Source organism: Drosophila nasuta, chromosome 2R (genome assembly GCF_023558535.2).
Source record: "Drosophila nasuta strain 15112-1781.00 chromosome 2R, ASM2355853v1, whole genome shotgun sequence".
Classification (NCBI taxonomy): domain Eukaryota; kingdom Metazoa; phylum Arthropoda; class Insecta; order Diptera; family Drosophilidae; genus Drosophila; species Drosophila nasuta.
This window is the reverse complement of record NC_083456.1, coordinates 4,639,667-4,658,673: the sequence shown is the minus strand read 5'-3', so window position 1 is coordinate 4,658,673 and position 19,007 is coordinate 4,639,667. Positions and strand designations below refer to the sequence as shown.

At 41.7% G+C, this 19,007-nt stretch overlaps 3 protein-coding genes across 9 annotated transcripts; 1 reads left to right on the top strand and 2 right to left on the bottom strand.

Annotated features, from left to right (window-relative positions):
* Positions 1-2,646: 2,646 nt before the first annotated feature.
* LOC132784929 (uncharacterized) lies at positions 2,647-8,137 on the bottom strand. 2 transcript variants are annotated; one of them, XM_060790839.1, is made up of 10 exons: positions 7,966-8,137; positions 6,591-7,708; positions 5,573-6,529; positions 4,615-5,513; positions 4,395-4,547; positions 3,919-4,328; positions 3,639-3,852; positions 3,368-3,571; positions 2,936-3,307; positions 2,647-2,873 (listed from the first exon to the last, which is right to left on the bottom strand). In XM_060790839.1, the coding sequence occupies exons 2-10, from the start codon at positions 7,549-7,551 to the stop codon at positions 2,745-2,747; spliced, it is 4,299 nt and encodes a 1,432-aa protein (XP_060646822.1). In that variant the 5' UTR covers positions 7,552-7,708; positions 7,966-8,137; the 3' UTR covers positions 2,647-2,744. The 2 variants fall into 2 exon arrangements, with proteins under 2 accessions (XP_060646822.1, XP_060646821.1); XM_060790838.1 differs by having other exon boundaries at positions 6,591-7,598; positions 7,966-8,136.
* A 477-nt stretch (positions 8,138-8,614) lies between these two features.
* LOC132784931 (glycine receptor subunit alpha-2) lies at positions 8,615-11,099 on the top strand. 6 transcript variants are annotated; one of them, XM_060790845.1, is made up of 6 exons: positions 8,617-9,078; positions 9,587-9,770; positions 9,828-10,137; positions 10,195-10,329; positions 10,386-10,765; positions 10,811-11,096. In XM_060790845.1, exons 1-6 carry the CDS (start codon positions 8,960-8,962, stop codon positions 10,970-10,972), a joined length of 1,290 nt encoding a protein of 429 aa, XP_060646828.1. In that variant the 5' UTR covers positions 8,617-8,959; the 3' UTR covers positions 10,973-11,096. The 6 variants fall into 6 exon arrangements, with proteins under 6 accessions (XP_060646824.1, XP_060646825.1, XP_060646828.1 ...); XM_060790846.1 differs by having other exon boundaries at positions 8,620-9,078; positions 10,823-11,091; XM_060790842.1 differs by having other exon boundaries at positions 8,616-9,078; positions 9,828-10,329; positions 10,811-11,099.
* A 14-nt stretch (positions 11,100-11,113) lies between these two features.
* LOC132784928 (myotubularin-related protein 13) lies at positions 11,114-18,946 on the bottom strand. The gene is made up of 11 exons (XM_060790837.1): positions 18,826-18,946; positions 18,297-18,440; positions 18,123-18,226; positions 17,753-18,049; positions 16,730-17,698; positions 15,662-16,674; positions 14,016-15,604; positions 12,365-13,949; positions 12,178-12,302; positions 12,033-12,115; positions 11,114-11,973 (listed from the first exon to the last, which is right to left on the bottom strand). The coding sequence occupies exons 2-11, from the start codon at positions 18,358-18,360 to the stop codon at positions 11,881-11,883; spliced, it is 5,922 nt and encodes a 1,973-aa protein (XP_060646820.1). The 5' UTR covers positions 18,361-18,440; positions 18,826-18,946; the 3' UTR covers positions 11,114-11,880.
* Positions 18,947-19,007: the final 61 nt, after the last annotated feature.

Here is a 19,007-nt window from a genome sequence, read left to right as displayed (position 1 = left end):
CGCTTCGTATGCGGTTGCGTCGCAGTCGCTGCATTAAATTCTGCTGCTGATGCGTCCAGTGCTTGTGTTAATGAAAGTGAGTGCTGCATCAGCATAAGCACTTCTGTATATGTATGAGTGAGTATACGGACGGGACGCTCTAATAAGAGAGCAGTAGCCTCTGTTCGCCACAACACTAGAAGCAGCAGCATCAGCAGCCTCTCAGCCTGAACGCCAGCCAAGCACATTCACATGCATTTGTTGTTGTTTTTGCCTGCGATTGGCCTGCAAGTGTTTTATTGTTTTTGCCAATGCTCTGCCACAGCACAAAGCGAAATATGTACATCTGTTGAAAGCAAGAGCAAAATTGAGGATACCTTTTCTATTAAATATTTTATACAAATTTAGTTTAATTTATTAATCAATAAACTTCTAAGAAGTAGTATGCATGCACATGAATGTATCTCTATACATTGTATGAACAACTTTTGTAGATACATCCTACAATTATACATATGTACATATGTATGTATACACACTTAAAGGTAGTATAAAACATTAAAACTGGTTTTGAAGTGCAAGCACCAGTCGCATAGGATCAAATTTGTTGAACCGTTTTCCTTCTGTATATTACGGGTGTGTGTGTGCGTGTTTTTTTTCTTGTAGTCTTCTATTCGTTGACTTATGAGGGTTGGAGTTTTTGACTTTCCATGCCTTCTTTTTACCTCGCAATCTCTCATTCTCTTTCGTTTCTCTCTCGCGTTTTTGTGTGTGTCTCTTTGAATGCAATGCTTTGTTTAGCTGGACTTCAGAGCTCTTATTGTTACATGTGTTTATCTTTAATTTGTATGCATATTTTCCAATTATGCATTTACTCTCTGGCCATGGTGCAACTTAAGAAGTACGTACATTCATACATATGTACGTACATACATACATACATACATATATTATTCCATATGTACATATGTATGTATTTACATATGTATCTACATATACATATACATACTTACATATGGAGATGCAAGCAGATATCTAAGTCCTCATGCATTTATGTATGATTGTTGCTTAAATTATTAATTACTAGAATTTGATCAGCAGGCTACTAAGCACACCTACATTGCACATACATATGTACATATGTACATAAGTATGTCTTACTACGTACGTATGTAATTGTCACTAAATATAAGATCATGTATGCATGTTTATAAGTTTGTATCTATTCTTCATATGAATACATGAATTTCATCCCATGCTCCAGCTTATTAAGACCCCCATGCATTAATCAGAAGTAAACATCATACCATCGTAGTCCCTCACACCTACAGAAATAAACACATACAAGCTACGTACATATACATATGTATAAGAAAACTGCATGTGTTGTTAATACCATTTCCACAGTTTTTATTAGTATATACATATGTTTATAGTGCAGTAAAAACTGATTGGGCATGGGGATACCCTACGATTTTAATACATACCGCAAGCCTCAAGCTTCATCTCCAACTCGTTTTCTATTGCTCTGTGTCAAGGGTCATCAATCAGAAGACTTAACGTTAAAAATAAAAATACCCCACTACAATTAGGTTTATTCATTTTATTAATTAATATGAGCTTTTATCTGATGTTTTCATACGGCTTATGACCAATCAAAAGGTATGAGATATACTTGTAAGAGACGTGTATCTTAAGCCTTGCTAATTGAAAATTGCATAAGCAAATTAAAGTGAAGGTGGGCGGGTTACATTCCCTACCTAAAGCCTTTGCTATACGTATCCACGTAATGTTCGATTTAACAGCATATTTTGCAAGTTTTAGGTACTAATGCTATTGACTGTAAATTATATAAAAAAAAAATTAGAATTAAATCCATTCCTACACGTATTCACGTAATATTCGATTTAACAGGAAATTTTTCAAGTTTTAGGTACTAATTCTATTGACTGTAATTTATATTAAAAAAATTTAAATTAAAGCATTGTCGTGCATTTGGTATGAAAACATCAGCGTTATATTGCGATATATATATTGTGTATTTGTATATTGAGAGGTTACATTTTATAAATATATTGAAATACTTTCATGTCATTTAATGTCACTTCATTCGATTACGCACCAAAAAAAAACCATCCAAACATACATATACATATATAGTAATATATAAATATGGATTGATTTACGTATAATATCTTTTAGCTAGAGTATAATATAGTATGTATATGTATATATATTGAAATTATCAATGATTTGCTAATGATTTTGGTTGCTCTTAACGAATGCTTACAAAATATTTTTTTTGTTTTTTCATAATTTTGTTTTTCTTGAGACAAAAAGATATTTTACACATAGTAAAGCCTTGGAGTTTTTTGTGCATATTTTTACACGGTGTTTGTAAAAAAAATAAACAAACAAAATCAATTTTAACAAAGGTTTGTAAACGCAACTGAATGTATAATACAATATGTGTATTTATAGTAATTGGCAACTTAAAAGTTAATATCACACAAAATATTTGATAACAGCGCAAATGAATGAATAAATGAATTAAGCGAATGTACACATTACAAATCATAATATCATAGATACAGCTACAGAAGGGTATGAATGTTGTGTATAGATATAGATATATATATATATGCCATAAGGTTTGTTTTTCAGCAATTTTGCTTGAGTATTACAGTATTAAGCATTTAGTCATATTTAGCAAAATGTTTCAGATATATACGTTTTTTTGTAGAGTATATTGATTAGTTGCGTGTTTAGAGAGGATAACCCAAGGCTGCCGATAGCAATGGCTCCCAGGCGCGATTTATGTCTAAATATAGCATTGTGCACTGTTCAGCTAATGTATCATCATCGTCCAGTATAGTTATTGGGAAGAGATCATTCTGTGAACACAAAAGTAATCTGTATAGTAGCTGTACAAATAGGTAAATAGCTTGCTACGCACATTTTTGGCTTGCCACAGCTGTTCCAACAGTCGGAGAAAACGTTGCATCTCCATGTTGCTGGCAAAAAATATTACTAAGTCATCCATGCACTCCACAGGCGCTTCCTGACACGAAAACTCTAGTATACACCACCAAGTTTCACTATGCGATGGTATCTTAATGCCTGTCATTGCCTTAATGTCCGCACAGGTAAGAATTTCGAGGCCAGAGTTTTTCCCATAAACACTTCTCATTTTTTGAGACTGTCCCACTTCACCAGCGCTTTTCTCCGTCGCTTTGACGACATCCTGTGACTGCTTCGTGGGCGTTGAATTGAGAGAGGAGCAAGAGCGTTGTGTCCCACGCGTTGGCGTGCTTGTCGTTGAGCTTAGCTACAAAAGAAGTTGCAAAATCTTAGCCTACTTACACAAATCGAAGAGCGGTAATCTTACCACGCTGCTTGTATCAAAAATACACAACATGTCATCATCTCGTATAGGGGGTTTGGGTTCTGGGGCTGCAGCAGTTGGGCTTTCCATCTGCCTGGTGAGTTGACGCAGCGGGGCAGAAAAATCCTCACGTAAGGTAATCAAATGGTTTTGTGTAACAATCAATGTGCATCCCAGAGCCTTGTGCTTCTCTTGCAGCTCGAAAAGCTGCATATCAAAAGTGGCATACATCAATCAAATATTTCATTGGGATGATTTTTAGCTTATAACTTACACCACTGGCTGATTGCAAGAGCGCTTGTAGCCATTCCGAAGCAACATACTCATCCGGTGCTGCCATTTGCAGCAGTTGACCCTTCAGCATTATCTCAAAGCAATGCGGTCGAGCGGATTTCACAGCGCGCCTCGCACCTTGACACTCAGCCAGCGCCATGGCCCAGCTTGGCAGCTTTTGTGTGGAGTCATTAAACATGTACAGCACACCAGCTCTGTAACAAAATGCAATTGATTATGACATTCCAGACGTTAAATGGCCATTCGTTTGGACTACTCACTTTAGTAGGAAGTAACCTGGTTGCCAATTAATCTTGGATGCGGCAGCTGAGCTCGTCGATTCTCGCACTCGTCGATGCATGAGAAAACCTTTGGTGTGCGGACCAAGTGGCTCCTGTTCATCGACCAAGCCCATGCCCAGCACACCGCCTGCTGGCATATTAACCACCGCATAGAATATCCAGTTCTCATCCTTGCCCACACAACTGTTAGCTCGCACGAACGCCTGCAGCGGAGCCAAGTGTTCCAATGTCAGTTGACCGACAGCGGGTAGCGTTGAGCCGCTGCGACGTGCGCATAGCTCTAGATTGGCAACTAGTGCATCTGCTGGATACGGACCACCGGCGAGCAGCACCTGTTGCATGTCCCTCATGCTATTGCTAAGCAGCACCGTGTTTCCAAAAGGGCCCATCTACAAGAAAGTGAAGTATTGATTATTGTTCAATTCACGACAAATGCCTTAAGCTAAGTTGGTTACCAAAATGACATCCAGATCCTTATACGCCAGCACAAACTTGGCACACAGACAGTTTCTCACCAGGTCGGAAACATAAAGCGTTTTGTCTGTGAGCAGAACCAAAACTGGCGTCATGTATCCCTCGCAGCTGTAACCAGTGTATAGTTTAAATACCTGCAAATGCAATTGACAAATGTATATTTAATTTATAAATTAATTCAAATCCCTGCTGCTTGTTTACCTTGAGCAATTGCTCGTCGGGTTCACGAAATATGGACAAATGTTTGCCACTGAAGATGTCAATGGATATTTCGCCAATGCCCAACTCGAAGCGTGACAAATCTCCTGGCAAATCCAGATCCATGCCCACGGCCAATTCACGACGTGGCGAGTTGGCGCCCGACATTTCAATTTCCATGGCAATTTCAGCATTTAAATCATCAATCAACTCATAGTTTTTCGGCCGCACACCGCGCACATATAGATGTGATCCCAGATGCTTCTGTTCGCCACGTAGTTTATCCGCAAAAAAGTCATTCTTGCGTATTGAGGACTCGAGTATTTTCTTTTGGGTGACATTACGCAGAAAGCGATTGATGAGCGAGGTCTTTGCACCCGGCGTTGGCGGCTTCAATAGTTGTGCATAGTCAACATCGGTATAATCTACTATTACTAAATCACTCTCTGTGGATGGTCGATCATTGGCCGTATCTGTTGTGGTCGTAATGGTTAATATGTCATCGAACTCTTCACTTAAAATCGTGCTCTTTGAGTCACGTCCACTTCCACCCGGAGCACCAGGACCTGGACAACCGCCGCGTGCGCCCAAATAGCTGCTAGGACTGTGCAGACTTCGACTATGATGCTGTTGATCACCATAGCGTGGCGGTTGCAATGGTTGCCCGCGTTTCTTCAGTGGTGAGGGAAGATGTCGCGACTGTCGTTCCACACTGCCAAGCATCAGTGGATTCGTATTGATCTGGGATTGGCTTGGTGGCTTGGAGCATGAGTTGGAGTTGCTATTGGTGTTGTTGCTAATGGAGCTAAGCTCGGATATGGTAGATGATGAGTGTGTAGTGGGAAGTTTGTTGGGTATCGCTTGTGCCTGCTGTGGTCGTGCTGTCTTAGACATTTTTGAAGCTGTTGCCAAGAGTAAAATCAAATATTTATTAATTTTAATGAATATTCACATATTTTACCAAAGTAACTATCGGTTGCTGCCTGCTGTTGCTGCTGCTCTTTTTGTTCCTTCTCCTTTTCAGCTGCTGCGTTATTAGCGGCACTGTCTGTAAAACTGCGGAAGAAGTTGCTAAAAGTCTTAGCAATGGGAGCAGCCATAAATGAAGTGCGAAGCTGGCTGGCTGGCTGTGCAATGGGCGTGTCCCGCTCCAGCAAGCTTGCCACACTGCTGTGCTGTGTGCTCGGTATGGATAGCTCGAGCTGATTTGGCTCGCTGGTCTCATAGGAAACACCTGTGTGCTCAAAGACTGTGCTCTCACAGTTGATGATAAACTTGCTGCGGAATTCACTTTGTGTGCTGGTGACAATAGATACTGTGCCTGCTGCTGTTTCCTTATCGAACTCATCTTGACGTCGCAGCACGTGCTGCTTGCTGCTGTCCATGGGTGAGGCCTCTGTGGAACTGCTCGCTGAGTGGTCATCATTTTTGCGTCGCAACTGCTCATCTACATTGTGCACAAACTTCTTAACACCCTGTGCCTGCTTGTTGCCATCTAGACTCTTGCTCAAAAACGGTTTGGCTTTGAGTGGTGGTGAATCTGGTGACTGATACTGCAGTTTTTGCTGATGAGTCGGTTTATGCTCAGGCGTCTGTTCCAGTTCTGGAACACACTCCACCACAGACTGCAGATCCTCGGAGCCTTCGGGAACGCCACGTTCGGGCAATGGCATTGTGAAAATGCTCTTCAATGAGCCAAATATCATTTTACTGCTGTTGTCCAGCAGCTGATGCTTAATGTCGTGCACATTAAACTTCTTGACACGATCACTGAGATCCTGCTCTTGTATGATGTTTGTGTGTCGTTTGGTTTTCTTCAAGCAGCTCGACTTGGGCTTCTTCTCTTTGTTCCACACGGATTTTTGCTTGGGGCTGCCCGCATCGCCAATGTTTGGTTCCGAATAATAACAATTTTCGCCTAAAAACAAATGCATTTAAAATATAACTTTTCATTGCATTTAAGTTAATATCAAAATTACCAATTAAATTATTGTTGGCATTGCTCATGCCAATGCAGTCGCAGGAACTGCTCTTTGCCTGCTCATACTGCTTTCGATTGGCATTGCTATTAGAGTTTTTGTCCTGCTCATCAGAATCCAGACTCGAGTTGGAACTGCTGCACGCACAGCGATATAGCAATCGTTCATCCCGTTGCTTGCCTTCTGTGGTAGTCGAGGCATATTCAAAGACTCCTGAGTTATCATATTGCAGACCAACTGGATCATTAGTGTCATAGATGTCGGTGTTTCCATAGTCCAAGACATCAGAGCAGGCATTTCGATAGACCAGACGACGACTACGTCCCACTACGTCACCGCCTCCAGTTTCCTCCGAATCTCTGCCCGCTGCGCTCAGCTCAGTAGGTCCATGAATACGCTCGCGTTCTGCACACCATGAGTAGCGACCGGCGGCACCAGCTACACCCGCTGAGTTGCCACCCACCACGGCCAGCTTGCGACCATTTTTGTATGTGATGAAGCCATGCTCAATGTGAATATTGTCAGTACGCGTGTTCTTCAATATGTCCTCATGAAAGGACACACGTTTCTTGGGCGCCTTGGGGGTGGACGTGGTTTTGTGCACCTTGCGCCTATACACGATCTTCTCGGTTGTGTCGAAGGTGGAGTAAGCACTAGTGGTCATCGTTTCCTCAGTTGCTGCCACATTTGAATTGGTGTCAACCGTCGGTTGCTGATGCTGCTGCTCTGCAACTATTGCGGTGGCTTTCAATGGCTCTTCATATTCCAAGCCCGTCTGGGAGGTGATGGACTCAATCATGACATCACTATTCTCTGAATCTAGCATTTGTACCCCCGAGTCACTGGGCGTCGTGTCCTCCAAAGTGCTGCTGCTATTCATGCTAGAGTTCATCTTGTCGCCACTGGGCGACACCTTGGAACTTAAATTGTTGTTGACCTTGGGATATAGTGGCGACTCCATTACGACATCGTAGGCATATGTTGTCTGTTGTGCCAAGACTAGGGTCTCTGGTAAGTAAAGTGTTTATTTAGCACTAGTTTAGTACTAGCTTAGTATGTTTTGGGGGATGTTTGCTTAACGAGTCTTTCTGAATTATTTTATATGCCAATTAGTCGTGCTTTAACGATAAAAAGAACAAATTTCAAAAACAATGTCAGTTTTTCACATTTGCAGTGGTTTTGTGTATCTTGCTTTTCTTGCAAGTAATCAATATCAATATACAAGTTGCACACTGCGCCGCATCACGTCACTGTGCAACAAAGAAGTACGGACGACCCTACGACCCCCAACCCTCCAACCATCAAACCCACCCACATCCAAAAATGAATCTGAACCTTACGGAAAATTATTTACCGCCGCAGTTTAACAGCTTACCTTCGATTTGTTGGGGAAATTCCATGTTGAACTTGTGCTCGGCACTGTTAATTAATAATATGACAATGTTTTATTTTAGATTTGCGGTTTTACAAATTTTTAGTTACATTTTAAAAAAAACAAGTGCGTACAAGTAAAACAAATCAATATTTATCTTGAGCAGTGCGTCATTGCCACTGTGCAAAGAAATTGCTCGACTTGGCAACGCTGTTGCTCAGCTGTTTGCTTAATCCCATACTATTGGCAACGCCAAAGCTTAACAATAAGTGAGTTTGGTCGGCGCGAATTTTTAAACTATGTGATACAATATTGATTTTCAGATATTATAAAAGGCGTGCAATATTTCTAATTCATATAGAAATTATTTTGTAGGTTACAAATTACAATAGATTTGTCAATTATATGCCAATTATTACGCATAATTCGCTATACAAGACTGAATAAGGGTATACAGACTATCTCGTCGTGTTTAACTAGCTAGTATTATACTCAGATATTGGACTGTATATATGGGTTCGGCTTACAATTGTGCATCTGTTTTGTACTCACTATCTCGGACATGTCAATTTTGAAAAGTACAATAGCAAAAGAGAGGAATGCCAATGAAAACGAAGCCTTAGGAATGTATTTATCACGCCTTGAGCAGCGCACAGCTAACGTCTATATAACTCTTTTATTTTTTTTGTTTGGTTTTGCCGTATAAAAGTAAAGAAGAATCGTCTTGCATTTATTAAATTATCCAATAAATTACAATTGCATGCGACAAAACTGCTTGAAATGTTTCGACTACTTTTAATCAGTTGAATAATGTCATCCACATTCACCAAACAATGTGCGCTAAAATTATGAATTTAAATTTTCAATTCAAACGTAAAAAACAATACGTGAAACGCGCAAAACTATGCAATACAAATAAATTAAGTAAATAGCCGTAATAATAAAAATTGTTGATTTATACACAAAAACAACGTAACGGTGTGTTGGTGTGTTCAAAATGCAAATGCCAAACTCATTTAGACAATTGAAAAAGCATAATTTCATGGTGGCCGTTGTAATTTATTTACTAATATTAGAGAAATCAATTCAACCATGTGATTGTGTTCACGGTTTCAGGTAACAAATCAAAAAACACATAATAACAATTACTTTGATAAAACATTTGCCAACTTGGCAAAAACGCATTGCATCAGACAAGGCTGAAACATAACCTAAATTCTTGTGTGCCGTATAATTATACCCGGTACACAAATGACAAGAGTTTAAGTGTAAATAAAACCAAAAATCCTCAGCTTTGTTGTCAGCTGTCTAGAAAATATTGCTATGATCATCTGTGCGACTGCTTAATCCCTTAGAATTGATAAAAGATTTCTGAAAATTAATTTAACTTATATGCTTACTTAAAACGAATTAAAAATATATTAGTTATAAGCTACTGCAACTAATGTGGCTCTACTTGATATAAATTTCTTAGAAGTAAAATGTTCCGAAAGAATTTTTAAGTGGTGAAGCCACAAGTTAATAAGTATGTAACAGTCGAGGAAGCTGAAAATTTCATGGATTTCATATCAGTATCATATAGTCGAGCACACTCAACAGTAGCATTATTTGTTTTCCTCTGCAGAAATAATACAGAGAGCGCCGAGCTGGTATCTCATTACGAATCAAGCCTATCGCTGCCAGATATATTGCCCATACCTTCGAAAACCTACGACAAGAATCGTGCACCAAAGCTGCTGGGACAACCAACCGTTGTATATTTTCATGTCACCGTGCTCTCCTTGGACTCTATCAATGAGGAATCCATGGTAATAATAATATAATTAATTGTTGTATTTTCCGTTTAATTAATAATCCTCTTGTAGACCTATGTGACGGACATATTTTTAGCACAAAGTTGGCGCGATCCGCGTCTTCGTTTACCAGAGAATATGAGCGAACAGTATCGCATTCTAGACGTGGATTGGCTGCACAGCATTTGGCGTCCCGATTGCTTCTTTAAGAATGCCAAAAAGGTGACATTTCATGAGATGAGCATTCCAAATCACTATCTTTGGCTGTACCACGACAAGACGTTGCTCTACATGTCCAAATTGACGCTGGTGCTGTCGTGTGCCATGAAATTTGAGTCCTATCCGCATGATACACAAATCTGTTCAATGATGATAGAGAGTCGTAAGTGGAAAATCTTTTGGGCAACAGCAGTCTTTTTAACAGGCAGCTTTTATATAGTATCGCATACAGTGGAAGACTTGGTATTTATTTGGAACATGACCGATCCACTGGTCGTCAATGCTGAGATCGAGCTGCCACAACTGGACATATCAAATAATTATACGACCGATTGTACCATCGAGTACTCAACGGGTGAGTCGTTAAGTCTCAAAACTGTATGCTAAGATTTTAATATAAACCTTTCCTAGGTAATTTTACATGTCTGGCGATTGTGTTTAACTTGCGCCGACGCTTGGGCTATCACCTGTTTCACACGTATATTCCATCTGCCCTCATTGTGGTTATGTCGTGGATATCGTTCTGGATTAAACCCGAGGCTATACCGGCACGAGTCACTCTCGGCGTTACCTCGCTGCTCACCTTGGCCACACAGAATACACAATCGCAGCAATCTCTGCCGCCCGTTTCATACGTCAAGGCCATTGATGTGTGGATGTCCTCGTGCTCGGTTTTTGTATTCCTCTCGCTCATGGAATTTGCTGTAGTCAACAATTACATGGGTCCGGTGGCAACAAAGGCAATGAAGGGTTACTCCGATGAGAATATCACAGATCTAGACGATCTAAAGGTGAGTTTGTCAAGGGCACTTTTGCTGATGATTGAAACTCTGCAGCGTGTATTGCAGCATCACCATCGGGAGTCGATAATTGAGCCACAGTATGATACATTCTGCCATGGGCATGCCACCGCCATCTATATAGATAAATTCTCGCGCTTCTTCTTTCCGTTCTCGTTCTTCATTCTCAACATTGTCTACTGGACGACGTTCCTATGATCTGATTGAACCAAGGGAGTTGTTAAGCAATTAATGAAATTATAAATACAAAGCGCATTTGTTTAAAAATGTATATAGTTTGTAAGCCACAAATAATTGCAGTAAATTATATAAAATATATATTATCGTATTGTATAAAGGCGTTTATTAATTAAATTTAATTCAAAGGAAGAAATTAAGAAATGCATTTTAATTGCGCAACAAAGGTGGAATTATCTTTGGTATTTTTGTATTTTTACTATATAAGTATGTATGTTTCCATAAATAGACACATATGTCATATGCGTAGACATATATATATAAATAATGTATAAAAAGTTGCTATCGTGGCTTCCTTTTCTCTAGTTATTCTCTTTTTCATTTGATCATCATTCATGTGCTTATTATTATTTATCGCATAATCACATAATGTAGATTCCCTTTTTATATGCACATTTACTTTTATACTATTTTGTGTTTAGTTAATTTTTGTTTCTTAGCTTTTGTCGCTTACGTTAATTGTTGCTAAATATTCAAGTAATTTATGCATTATGCGAGTGTTAATAAACAACGTTTTCACACTAAATCAACTTATATATGTAAAAAAATGTTTTTGTTATAAATAATACACTCAGAGCTACAGATCCAGAGTAATACGCGAGTTCACAAATAAATTCTCTCTCTCTCTCTCACATTTACACAAACAAATGTTAATAATAACGGTAATGGATTGTCCTAAAACAAAACAGAATATTCGGCATAAATATATATGTATATATATCTAAGGAGCAGGAAGCGAAGAGTGCATAGAACAAATTTCTATGCTGAAGCCACGGCAGAAGAATAGTACTAAGGTGAGTGCCAGTTTTAATAACAATTGGTATTTGTTGCTGAGGCTGTGGTCGAGCTTGTGATTGTGGCTGTTTAATCTACTGCAGACAGGCTTGTAGTTTTTCAGTCCACTCCTGTGCCAGATTTGCGTTCATTGCATAAAAGTTATACGTACGCTTAGATGTTTTAAGCTGCAAAAATATAATACACATTATTAAATTGAAGGCCAATATTTTGAAAGGCATTTTACGTCAAAGAATCCTTTATCATCGACGCCTTTTGTGCCAATTTGTGCGGGTTGTGCAGCGCTCACAGACTGCACCTCGGCTAGCTCTGTTGAATTAATAACTCACATAAATAAAATCGCGGTTTTATTATCAAAATATACGCATTACCTATAATGCCCTTAGGCGCTGTGTCATCGGCGGTATCGTAGTAGCGCAATTGATGCTTAATAGAATCAAGAACAAACCAACGTTGCTTCCATCCCTTGAGTAGAGCACCACGCTTATAGAGATGTCTGCACAAAACAAATCAGCTTATGTTAGAGGAAATATTATATTATTTAGAAACAATACTTACCCTTCGTGTGTGCGATTCTCGGCAACATTACTACTGAATTGATTGTAGAAATGATGGCTGGAGGTCCGTGCCGTAGTCGCTGCACTGGAGGCAATGCTGGCCGTGTCACCCTGCGACATATTCACATTTGACGGACCGACAGTACCATCTATGGCCTTGTATTTTGTGCAATTCTTCATCGAAAGCTCGGTGCACTTTTCGTGATATGAATTGCCACAATCCATACAACGATAGCCGACAGGTCCCCAAAGCAGTTTCGTGCAATGATTGCAATTGGTGGGTGTTGTATATGGGTGCTTCTCAAAACGATGTGGATGGAAGAACTTATCTTGATAGCCAGCCAGACGTCCCTTGATAATTATCTCTAAGGTGGAGCGTTTGAGTTGTTGTGTATGTACTAGCATGCTATTAAGCGAGGTCTTGCGCGACATTGGCTCCACAGCTGGAACCACCAAATTGTTCCACACCTGCTGCCACTTTTGTGGCAAATATCCCCGTTCCGTTTCCGCCTGCTTCACTTCGCTCAGCAAGCACACATAAGCATTGGGATTACATTTCTCAATGTTATCATATCCAGCGCTGATTACCATGCGTTTGCCCTTAATTTCCGAAAGATCGATTTCGTCGTCCACATTGGTCACTTCCAGATCGTAGGGTGGTCCTTGGGCCAGTTCCTCATTCGTATAGAAGGTCCACAAGTCTAAAGCGGCCACGCTATTCTGCGGACGTAGCACTACGTCTTTGTCAGAGGAGTACAGGAAGTTGTAGAAAATTGGCGACTTGTTGTGTTGTCGCTCAATGTAGTCAAATATGGAATGGCCAATGCGATTTAGGGTGGGTGTGCGTGGACTACGTATATCAAGTGGATAAACATTGCATTCATCATCAGAGCCATTGGCTACACCTCCTCCAAACAAGTGCTTGGCACTCATAGAACCGCGTTTATCCTCCATGGATGCAATACCCGAATCATAACGCTCCAACTCGCAATCGAATAGAAAAGTCCGAAAACGACAGGATACCACATGGTAGGCAAGGAATCGCAAGTAGAAATCATTGAATTCGAACGCCATAGGGAATTGCCGTTGCAACTGATACACGACGTCCAGAAACTGCAGAAATGTGGGTGCAAATGCAATGTTTGTGCTGGCATGAGATGGTTTCAGATTGCTACGATGTGCGAATCTATGTCCGAATGCCAGCCACTCCTTTTCGATAAGCACTCGAAATCCGTCCAGTGTGCGATAGTACGGATCCAGGCAAAGTTGGGCTATGGCCGAAAGTTGTGCGGTCACATCAGAGCCATCTTCTAGTGACAACATTACGCTGCTCTCCTGCAAATCAATTAGATCGACAACGGCGCCGGATAGTTGCAAAAGTGTTGAGACTTGCTGCAACCAATCAGATTGCTCCACCATTTTGGCGAAGCTCTGGCCATCTGCATCATTTGCATTATGTGATGGCATGCAGGCGCGCATCAGTTTCTTGAACGCCGAACGAGATTGCCGAATGTCTGGATAGTCAACGGGTATAAAATCTGCACAGAAGTCTCCATTCAAATTCGATTTGGCCTGTGATTTTTCACCTGCAAGTTGATATAGATTAGACATAGTATTCAAGAAGTTTAAGCAATTATGTGGAACTTTCTTACCCAACGCATAGAGTCGCATTTTGCGGAAGGCATGCGCGGATGTATTGCTTGCATTTCCCTTCATAGTGCCTCCTTTGCCGCCAGCAGCGCTCGATTTGCTGCAATCGGGTACATTTAAATTGGTCCTTTGCTTACGCATGAGCTCTGGTGTTAGAGATTGATGATCGTCTCCTACCGCACCATGACCTAGTAGCGAGCTCATTGAGAGATTCAAGCCCGTGTACTGATCCAGAGGCGTTAGTTTTGGCATTGTATTGATCAATGCCATAAAATACTTGTCCTGCTCCGGATAATGAGTAACATCATGGTGCGATATAGTATTCGCTCCCGTTGTGTTCTTGATCATGCCAATAACGGATTTACTATTCGGTTGGGCACCACGTATGAGCAATGATCCATTCGCATGTCGCCAAGTGGGCAATGGTATACGTTGTCCCTTGAAATACCGTCCCAAATGCGTCATTGCAGTATCGCTGCATTGCACTGGTGCCACAATTATAGCCGGATATGTACGGCATGTAGCATAACTTGCATTGGCATTGCTAATGCGAAAACCGCGTTGTGCATCCGCATCAAAACCCAAACGTTTCCAATCGCGCACGTAACTTCGCTCACGCATTCTTTCAATATCCTTGCTTGTTAAGAGGCGTTGCGTGGCGGCCTCGCTCTGTTGTATCTCAAACTCATCCCCATCCTCGAGCTCGTCGTCCATCGAATGAGTTTCCAATGCATCGGCACTCCCTCCGCCGCCTCCCAACTCATATTCCGGCACTAATTTGCGTTTTGTCTGCACCTTTTGCTTGAAGCCCGCTTTTTTGGCAGTGCGCAGCAGCGTCTTCTTTGCAAATCCTTTGAGCGTCGAGTACTTTTCCTTGGTCTTCAGCGGCACGACACCTTGGAGCATGGTGCCATAGGACTGAAAGGCGAAATACTCAAATTCATCGAACGGATGTCGCGCTTTACTAAGCGTTTTACGCAGAGCTTCGATTTGTTCTAGTGTCACCTCCGTGTCAAAGGCAATCTTGAGCAACTGAAAGCAGCTGGAGCGCAGCTGCAATCCCTCCGGCAGAGTTTGATCCAAATGAGCGAGGTACAGCATCGATATTTTCTTCTCCTTTAGTAGCGAAGCAATGGGAAAAGCTCGCACTATCGTTTGCTCGCAAAAGAGCGGATCACAAGGTGAACCCTTGAAGACAATGCGATAGTTGGTCAAAAACAACGCGCCTTCAGCTGGAATTAAGCACTGGGTATCATCTTCACGGCCATCCGGCATCAGAAAGCAACGCAAATGATCTGTTGCCAACTCTTCGCCAGGTAGCAAACAAGGCGTTTGAATCTTCGGTTTTTGCACATGTGGATGCCGTTTGGCCTCCTGATATACTGGCTCTAGCGACTCGATATGCATGTGCACAACACCTGGCACCATATCGTGTAGATTGCGAATGTGCTCCGAGGTAACACCGCCCTCCGTGCAGACGCAATCGATGAAGCGCGAAATGGTCTTGCCCACCGTAACACCTATCTCTAGAGCATCATTCTCCTCAAAGCCCTCATCGGAATGTTCACTCAGGCTATGTGAGCCCATAATACTGCAAAGAAGTTACACGATTAATGTTAAAAACTTGTAAGCTTTGAAAGTAATTCACCTATTAGAAACACTCTGGTTTTCTTCAAGCCTAAAGGCGAGTTTTGGCTTGCTGGCCGCATCCACATTGACATCGAGCGGTATCAGCAGGGAGACCATGCGATTAGCAAAGTGTATGGCCTGGCTATAGAGCGTCGATTCCTCCGATTTTGCCAGCTCAGCCTTTTTCTCCTCCTCAATGGCTGGACTCTTGCGTAACTGCTCGGCGGTAATTTCTAATGCAGTCGGTTCCTCGAGCGGCACCTCATCCAGTACACAATTTGCCTCCTTGTTGTTCTCATTTTGACGGCGTTGTAGCAAGTAAAGTGACTTAATTTGTGCCTGAACATCTTGAAAGAACGTTGACTCCCAGAACTGTAAATTTTTCCAAATAACATGATCCTGTATCTCAGTGTAGGCAAATTGCACTACACCCATCGATAGCTTTCTGCAGAATATTGTGGACATAGGCAACAGAGCGGCTGCCACTGTGTATTCATCCACTCCTGACGAGTTCTGCAATGCTTTGTTCATAAAACGCACGACCAGATCAAATTGCTGATGATCTAGCACCGCCTTATTGCCATGCACATAACCAAATAGTTCACGGCACAAAATGAGTCGAGCATCCCTATCCTTTAGTGTTCGCATTACAGCCGGCAGCAATTTTCTTGCATCGGCAATGCGATTCTCAAAAATGTACGACACACAGGTGCGCAACACCTCCAGTCGTCGTGCCGAATTGTGCACTGTAGTGGGACGCACGTCCAGCGCCTCCGGTAGCCTTGGTCCCATGGGTATGATGCGATGCTGATTGCGTGTGACATGAAAACGCTGCGATTGCCCGTTCTTGCGAATGCCATCCTGAATGATGAGCTCTACCTTATCGCTACTAATGCGCGGAAAAGCGGGCTGATGGATGCGTTGGAAAGCACCTTCGGGTGGTCGAAGCACTTTCTGCGCATACGTGACGTGGGCATTAGATGCTTCGTTCTCGTATAGAATGCGACCCAGCTCCTGGATATGTGTGAGTATCTAAAAATAGCAAAGCTAAGTACTTGGCTTCTAATATTATTTAATAAAAACTTACGAGATTCTTATTCTGTGCCTCCGATTTGAGCAACTCATTCATTGAGCTATATAATTCATCCCAGGCATCAGATGCTCGCCATGGCGGCCCGCGCTCGTTAACAAACGTTGTAAAGAACATGCTGTCTAAAACGCGAAACAGAAACTCGCTTTCGATGAGATCACGTGCACCCAGAAAACCAGCTTTGTGAAAAGTAATAACCGTCTTGGGATGAATGCGTATAATGGTCAAACAAGAACGATAGCCTTGCAGCAATTGTGCGAAGAGACGCATAAATATAGCACGCAACTCCTTGTCAATTTGTGCCTCGGTTTTAGCTAATGTTGCAGTTGGGCGCTCGTTGTTGGGAAATGCGAGATCCGCTTGCGCCAAATTGGGAAATAATATCATTCCAAGTAGCTCTTGTGTTTGCTCCCACAAAGGTGATGGAAAGATGGGCACTGGTGGTGTTAGAGCATCTGGTATGGTAACCAATCCGCCATCCAAATCCACAACAATTACATCGAGTAAATCGGTAATTTCCGTTTGCAATGAACTGTGTATGCCCATTATGAATGGGGTAGGCGTGGACAGCACCTCGGTAAGAGGCGCTGGCAGAATCGGTATGTAAACATGTGTGTATCGAAATGGATACATGAGTGCCACCAAAGCACGACAGCTGTCCGTCAAGTGCCAGTAGCACTTGGAGTGAAAGAGTATTTTGTTTTCGGTCATCACAGCACACAGCAGAATTAGAACATTCTTAATGCCCAGCTGTTTGAACAGAAAGTTAACACCGTTCCCCGTGATGGGGAGTGAGGAGCTCTGTGGAGGCTGCAGCGATTGCTTGTCCCCGGCACCGATGGAGAAGCGAACTTGCGGCCCGCCAGCGGGTGGCACTTGAATGCATCCGAGTATGTTGCCAATCAGATTTTCCATGGCATATGGCAAGTTTTCAATGTACACCGTATAAATGGTGCCCAGACAGTTCTGTAAAATATTAGTAATTAATTTTATGCATAGGCAACTACAGCAGCAGATTACCTTAAAAGTATCTGCACAATCCAAGCGGGAGATGAGCACCAAACACTTTGGTGCATACATAATGCTATGGTGGGTTATGGGCTCTACAGCCGTAGAGACTGGAGGCCCTGCTCTGCTGTTGTTCGCTATGGTCTCATCTTCATCGTCCACGCTGCGCGTCTGGGTGATGGCAAGCGTTTCATGAAAGCTCAGACAGGCGCAATAATGCTTGTTGGCATCAATGTCCGTGAGCACAGAGATGAAAAATTTGGGTTCTTGTTTCTCATACGATAAATTCCATCCGAGTGGTTGACAGAACTGTGTGGAGATAACAAAGAGTTGAATTGTGAATGTAAGTGCGTGGCGAAGTAATTCACAAAAACAACCATACCCATTCGATGCCCTCAATAAAGGGTGTGTCGGGCCAATCTTTCTCTGGGAAACGTTGCACAATTTTGCCGCATATTGGCTGACCGCTAACATTGCCGGCAGTTTCTATAAATGTAAGTATATAAAAATAGTACAATCACACAGGCATCTAGTATATGGTATTATTGGCACTTACTTTCTTTGTCGTTATCGTAGCCAACAATTACAAAGTAATCAGCGAGCCGGGACATCTCGAACATTTACACTGCAGCTGCACATTGCAGTCTAAACTTGGGAAGGGAACTCGATGTGCTGGCTGCTGCTTTCGAGTTTGACAAATCTACGAAGAATGGAAGAAGAAGCACACAACGCAAATCAAATATCTTAGCTATTGGCCTTTTTTTTGTTTTTTGTTTTCATATACACACAATAGCAGCCGCTTTGGCCGCTTGCCACAAAAAACACTCGACAGCACTCTCATCTCATTTGCATAAAAATGGAGTGTTCAATTAATATAGCGCGTTGCTTTGTGTTTGGCATAAACAATTAGCTCATACAAGCGCAGCTGGACATATTGTTCTTGTACACCGTATTATTATTGAAAAAGAATTTATTCAAACGTCCTCAATTCCGCAACCACACCCCAAACACTTTGGGTACCATTATTCGAGAGCATACGTGTCGATTGGATATGTTGAAAATAAACGAACAGAAGGGGTATATACCGTTTGAACTCTAGCCAATTTTTCGCGAATCGTGTCTAGCACTCTTTTACAATAAACAAATTACTTTAACTTTTAGATTTTTCATGCCTGCGGAATGTAGGGTTGTTGATATGCTATCGATATATTTGAAGATTCATTATGTTCGCAACAGTGTTGATCAACGTCAAATTAATAACGTTTTG

Excerpts from the sequence above, each read along its gene's own strand:
- LOC132784929 (XM_060790838.1), bottom strand. The coding sequence starts at position 7,990 with ATGGAATTTCCCCAACAAATCGAAG. Across the intron at positions 4,548-4,614 it reads CCGACGAGCAATTGCTCAAG|GTATTTAAACTATACACTGG; the intron begins GTAAACAAGCAG and ends TTGCATTTGCAG. Across the intron at positions 3,308-3,367 it reads TTTTTGATACAAGCAGCGTG|CTAAGCTCAACGACAAGCAC; the intron begins GTAAGATTACCG and ends CTTCTTTTGTAG.
- LOC132784931 (XM_060790841.1), top strand. The coding sequence starts at position 8,960 with ATGCAAATGCCAAACTCATTTAGACAATTGAAAAAGCATAATTTCATG. Across the intron at positions 9,771-9,827 it reads CTATCAATGAGGAATCCATG|ACCTATGTGACGGACATATT; the intron begins GTAATAATAATA and ends ATCCTCTTGTAG. Across the intron at positions 10,330-10,385 it reads TACCATCGAGTACTCAACGG|GTAATTTTACATGTCTGGCG; the intron begins GTGAGTCGTTAA and ends AACCTTTCCTAG.
- LOC132784928 (XM_060790837.1), bottom strand. The coding sequence starts at position 18,360 with ATGTTCGAGATGTCCCGGCTCGCTGATTACTTTGTAATTGTTGGCTAC. Across the intron at positions 17,699-17,752 it reads ATTGTGCAGATACTTTTAAG|AACTGTCTGGGCACCATTTA; the intron begins GTAATCTGCTGC and ends AATATTTTACAG. Across the intron at positions 12,303-12,364 it reads GAGAATCGCACACACGAAGG|ACATCTCTATAAGCGTGGTG; the intron begins GTAAGTATTGTT and ends TGTTTTGTGCAG.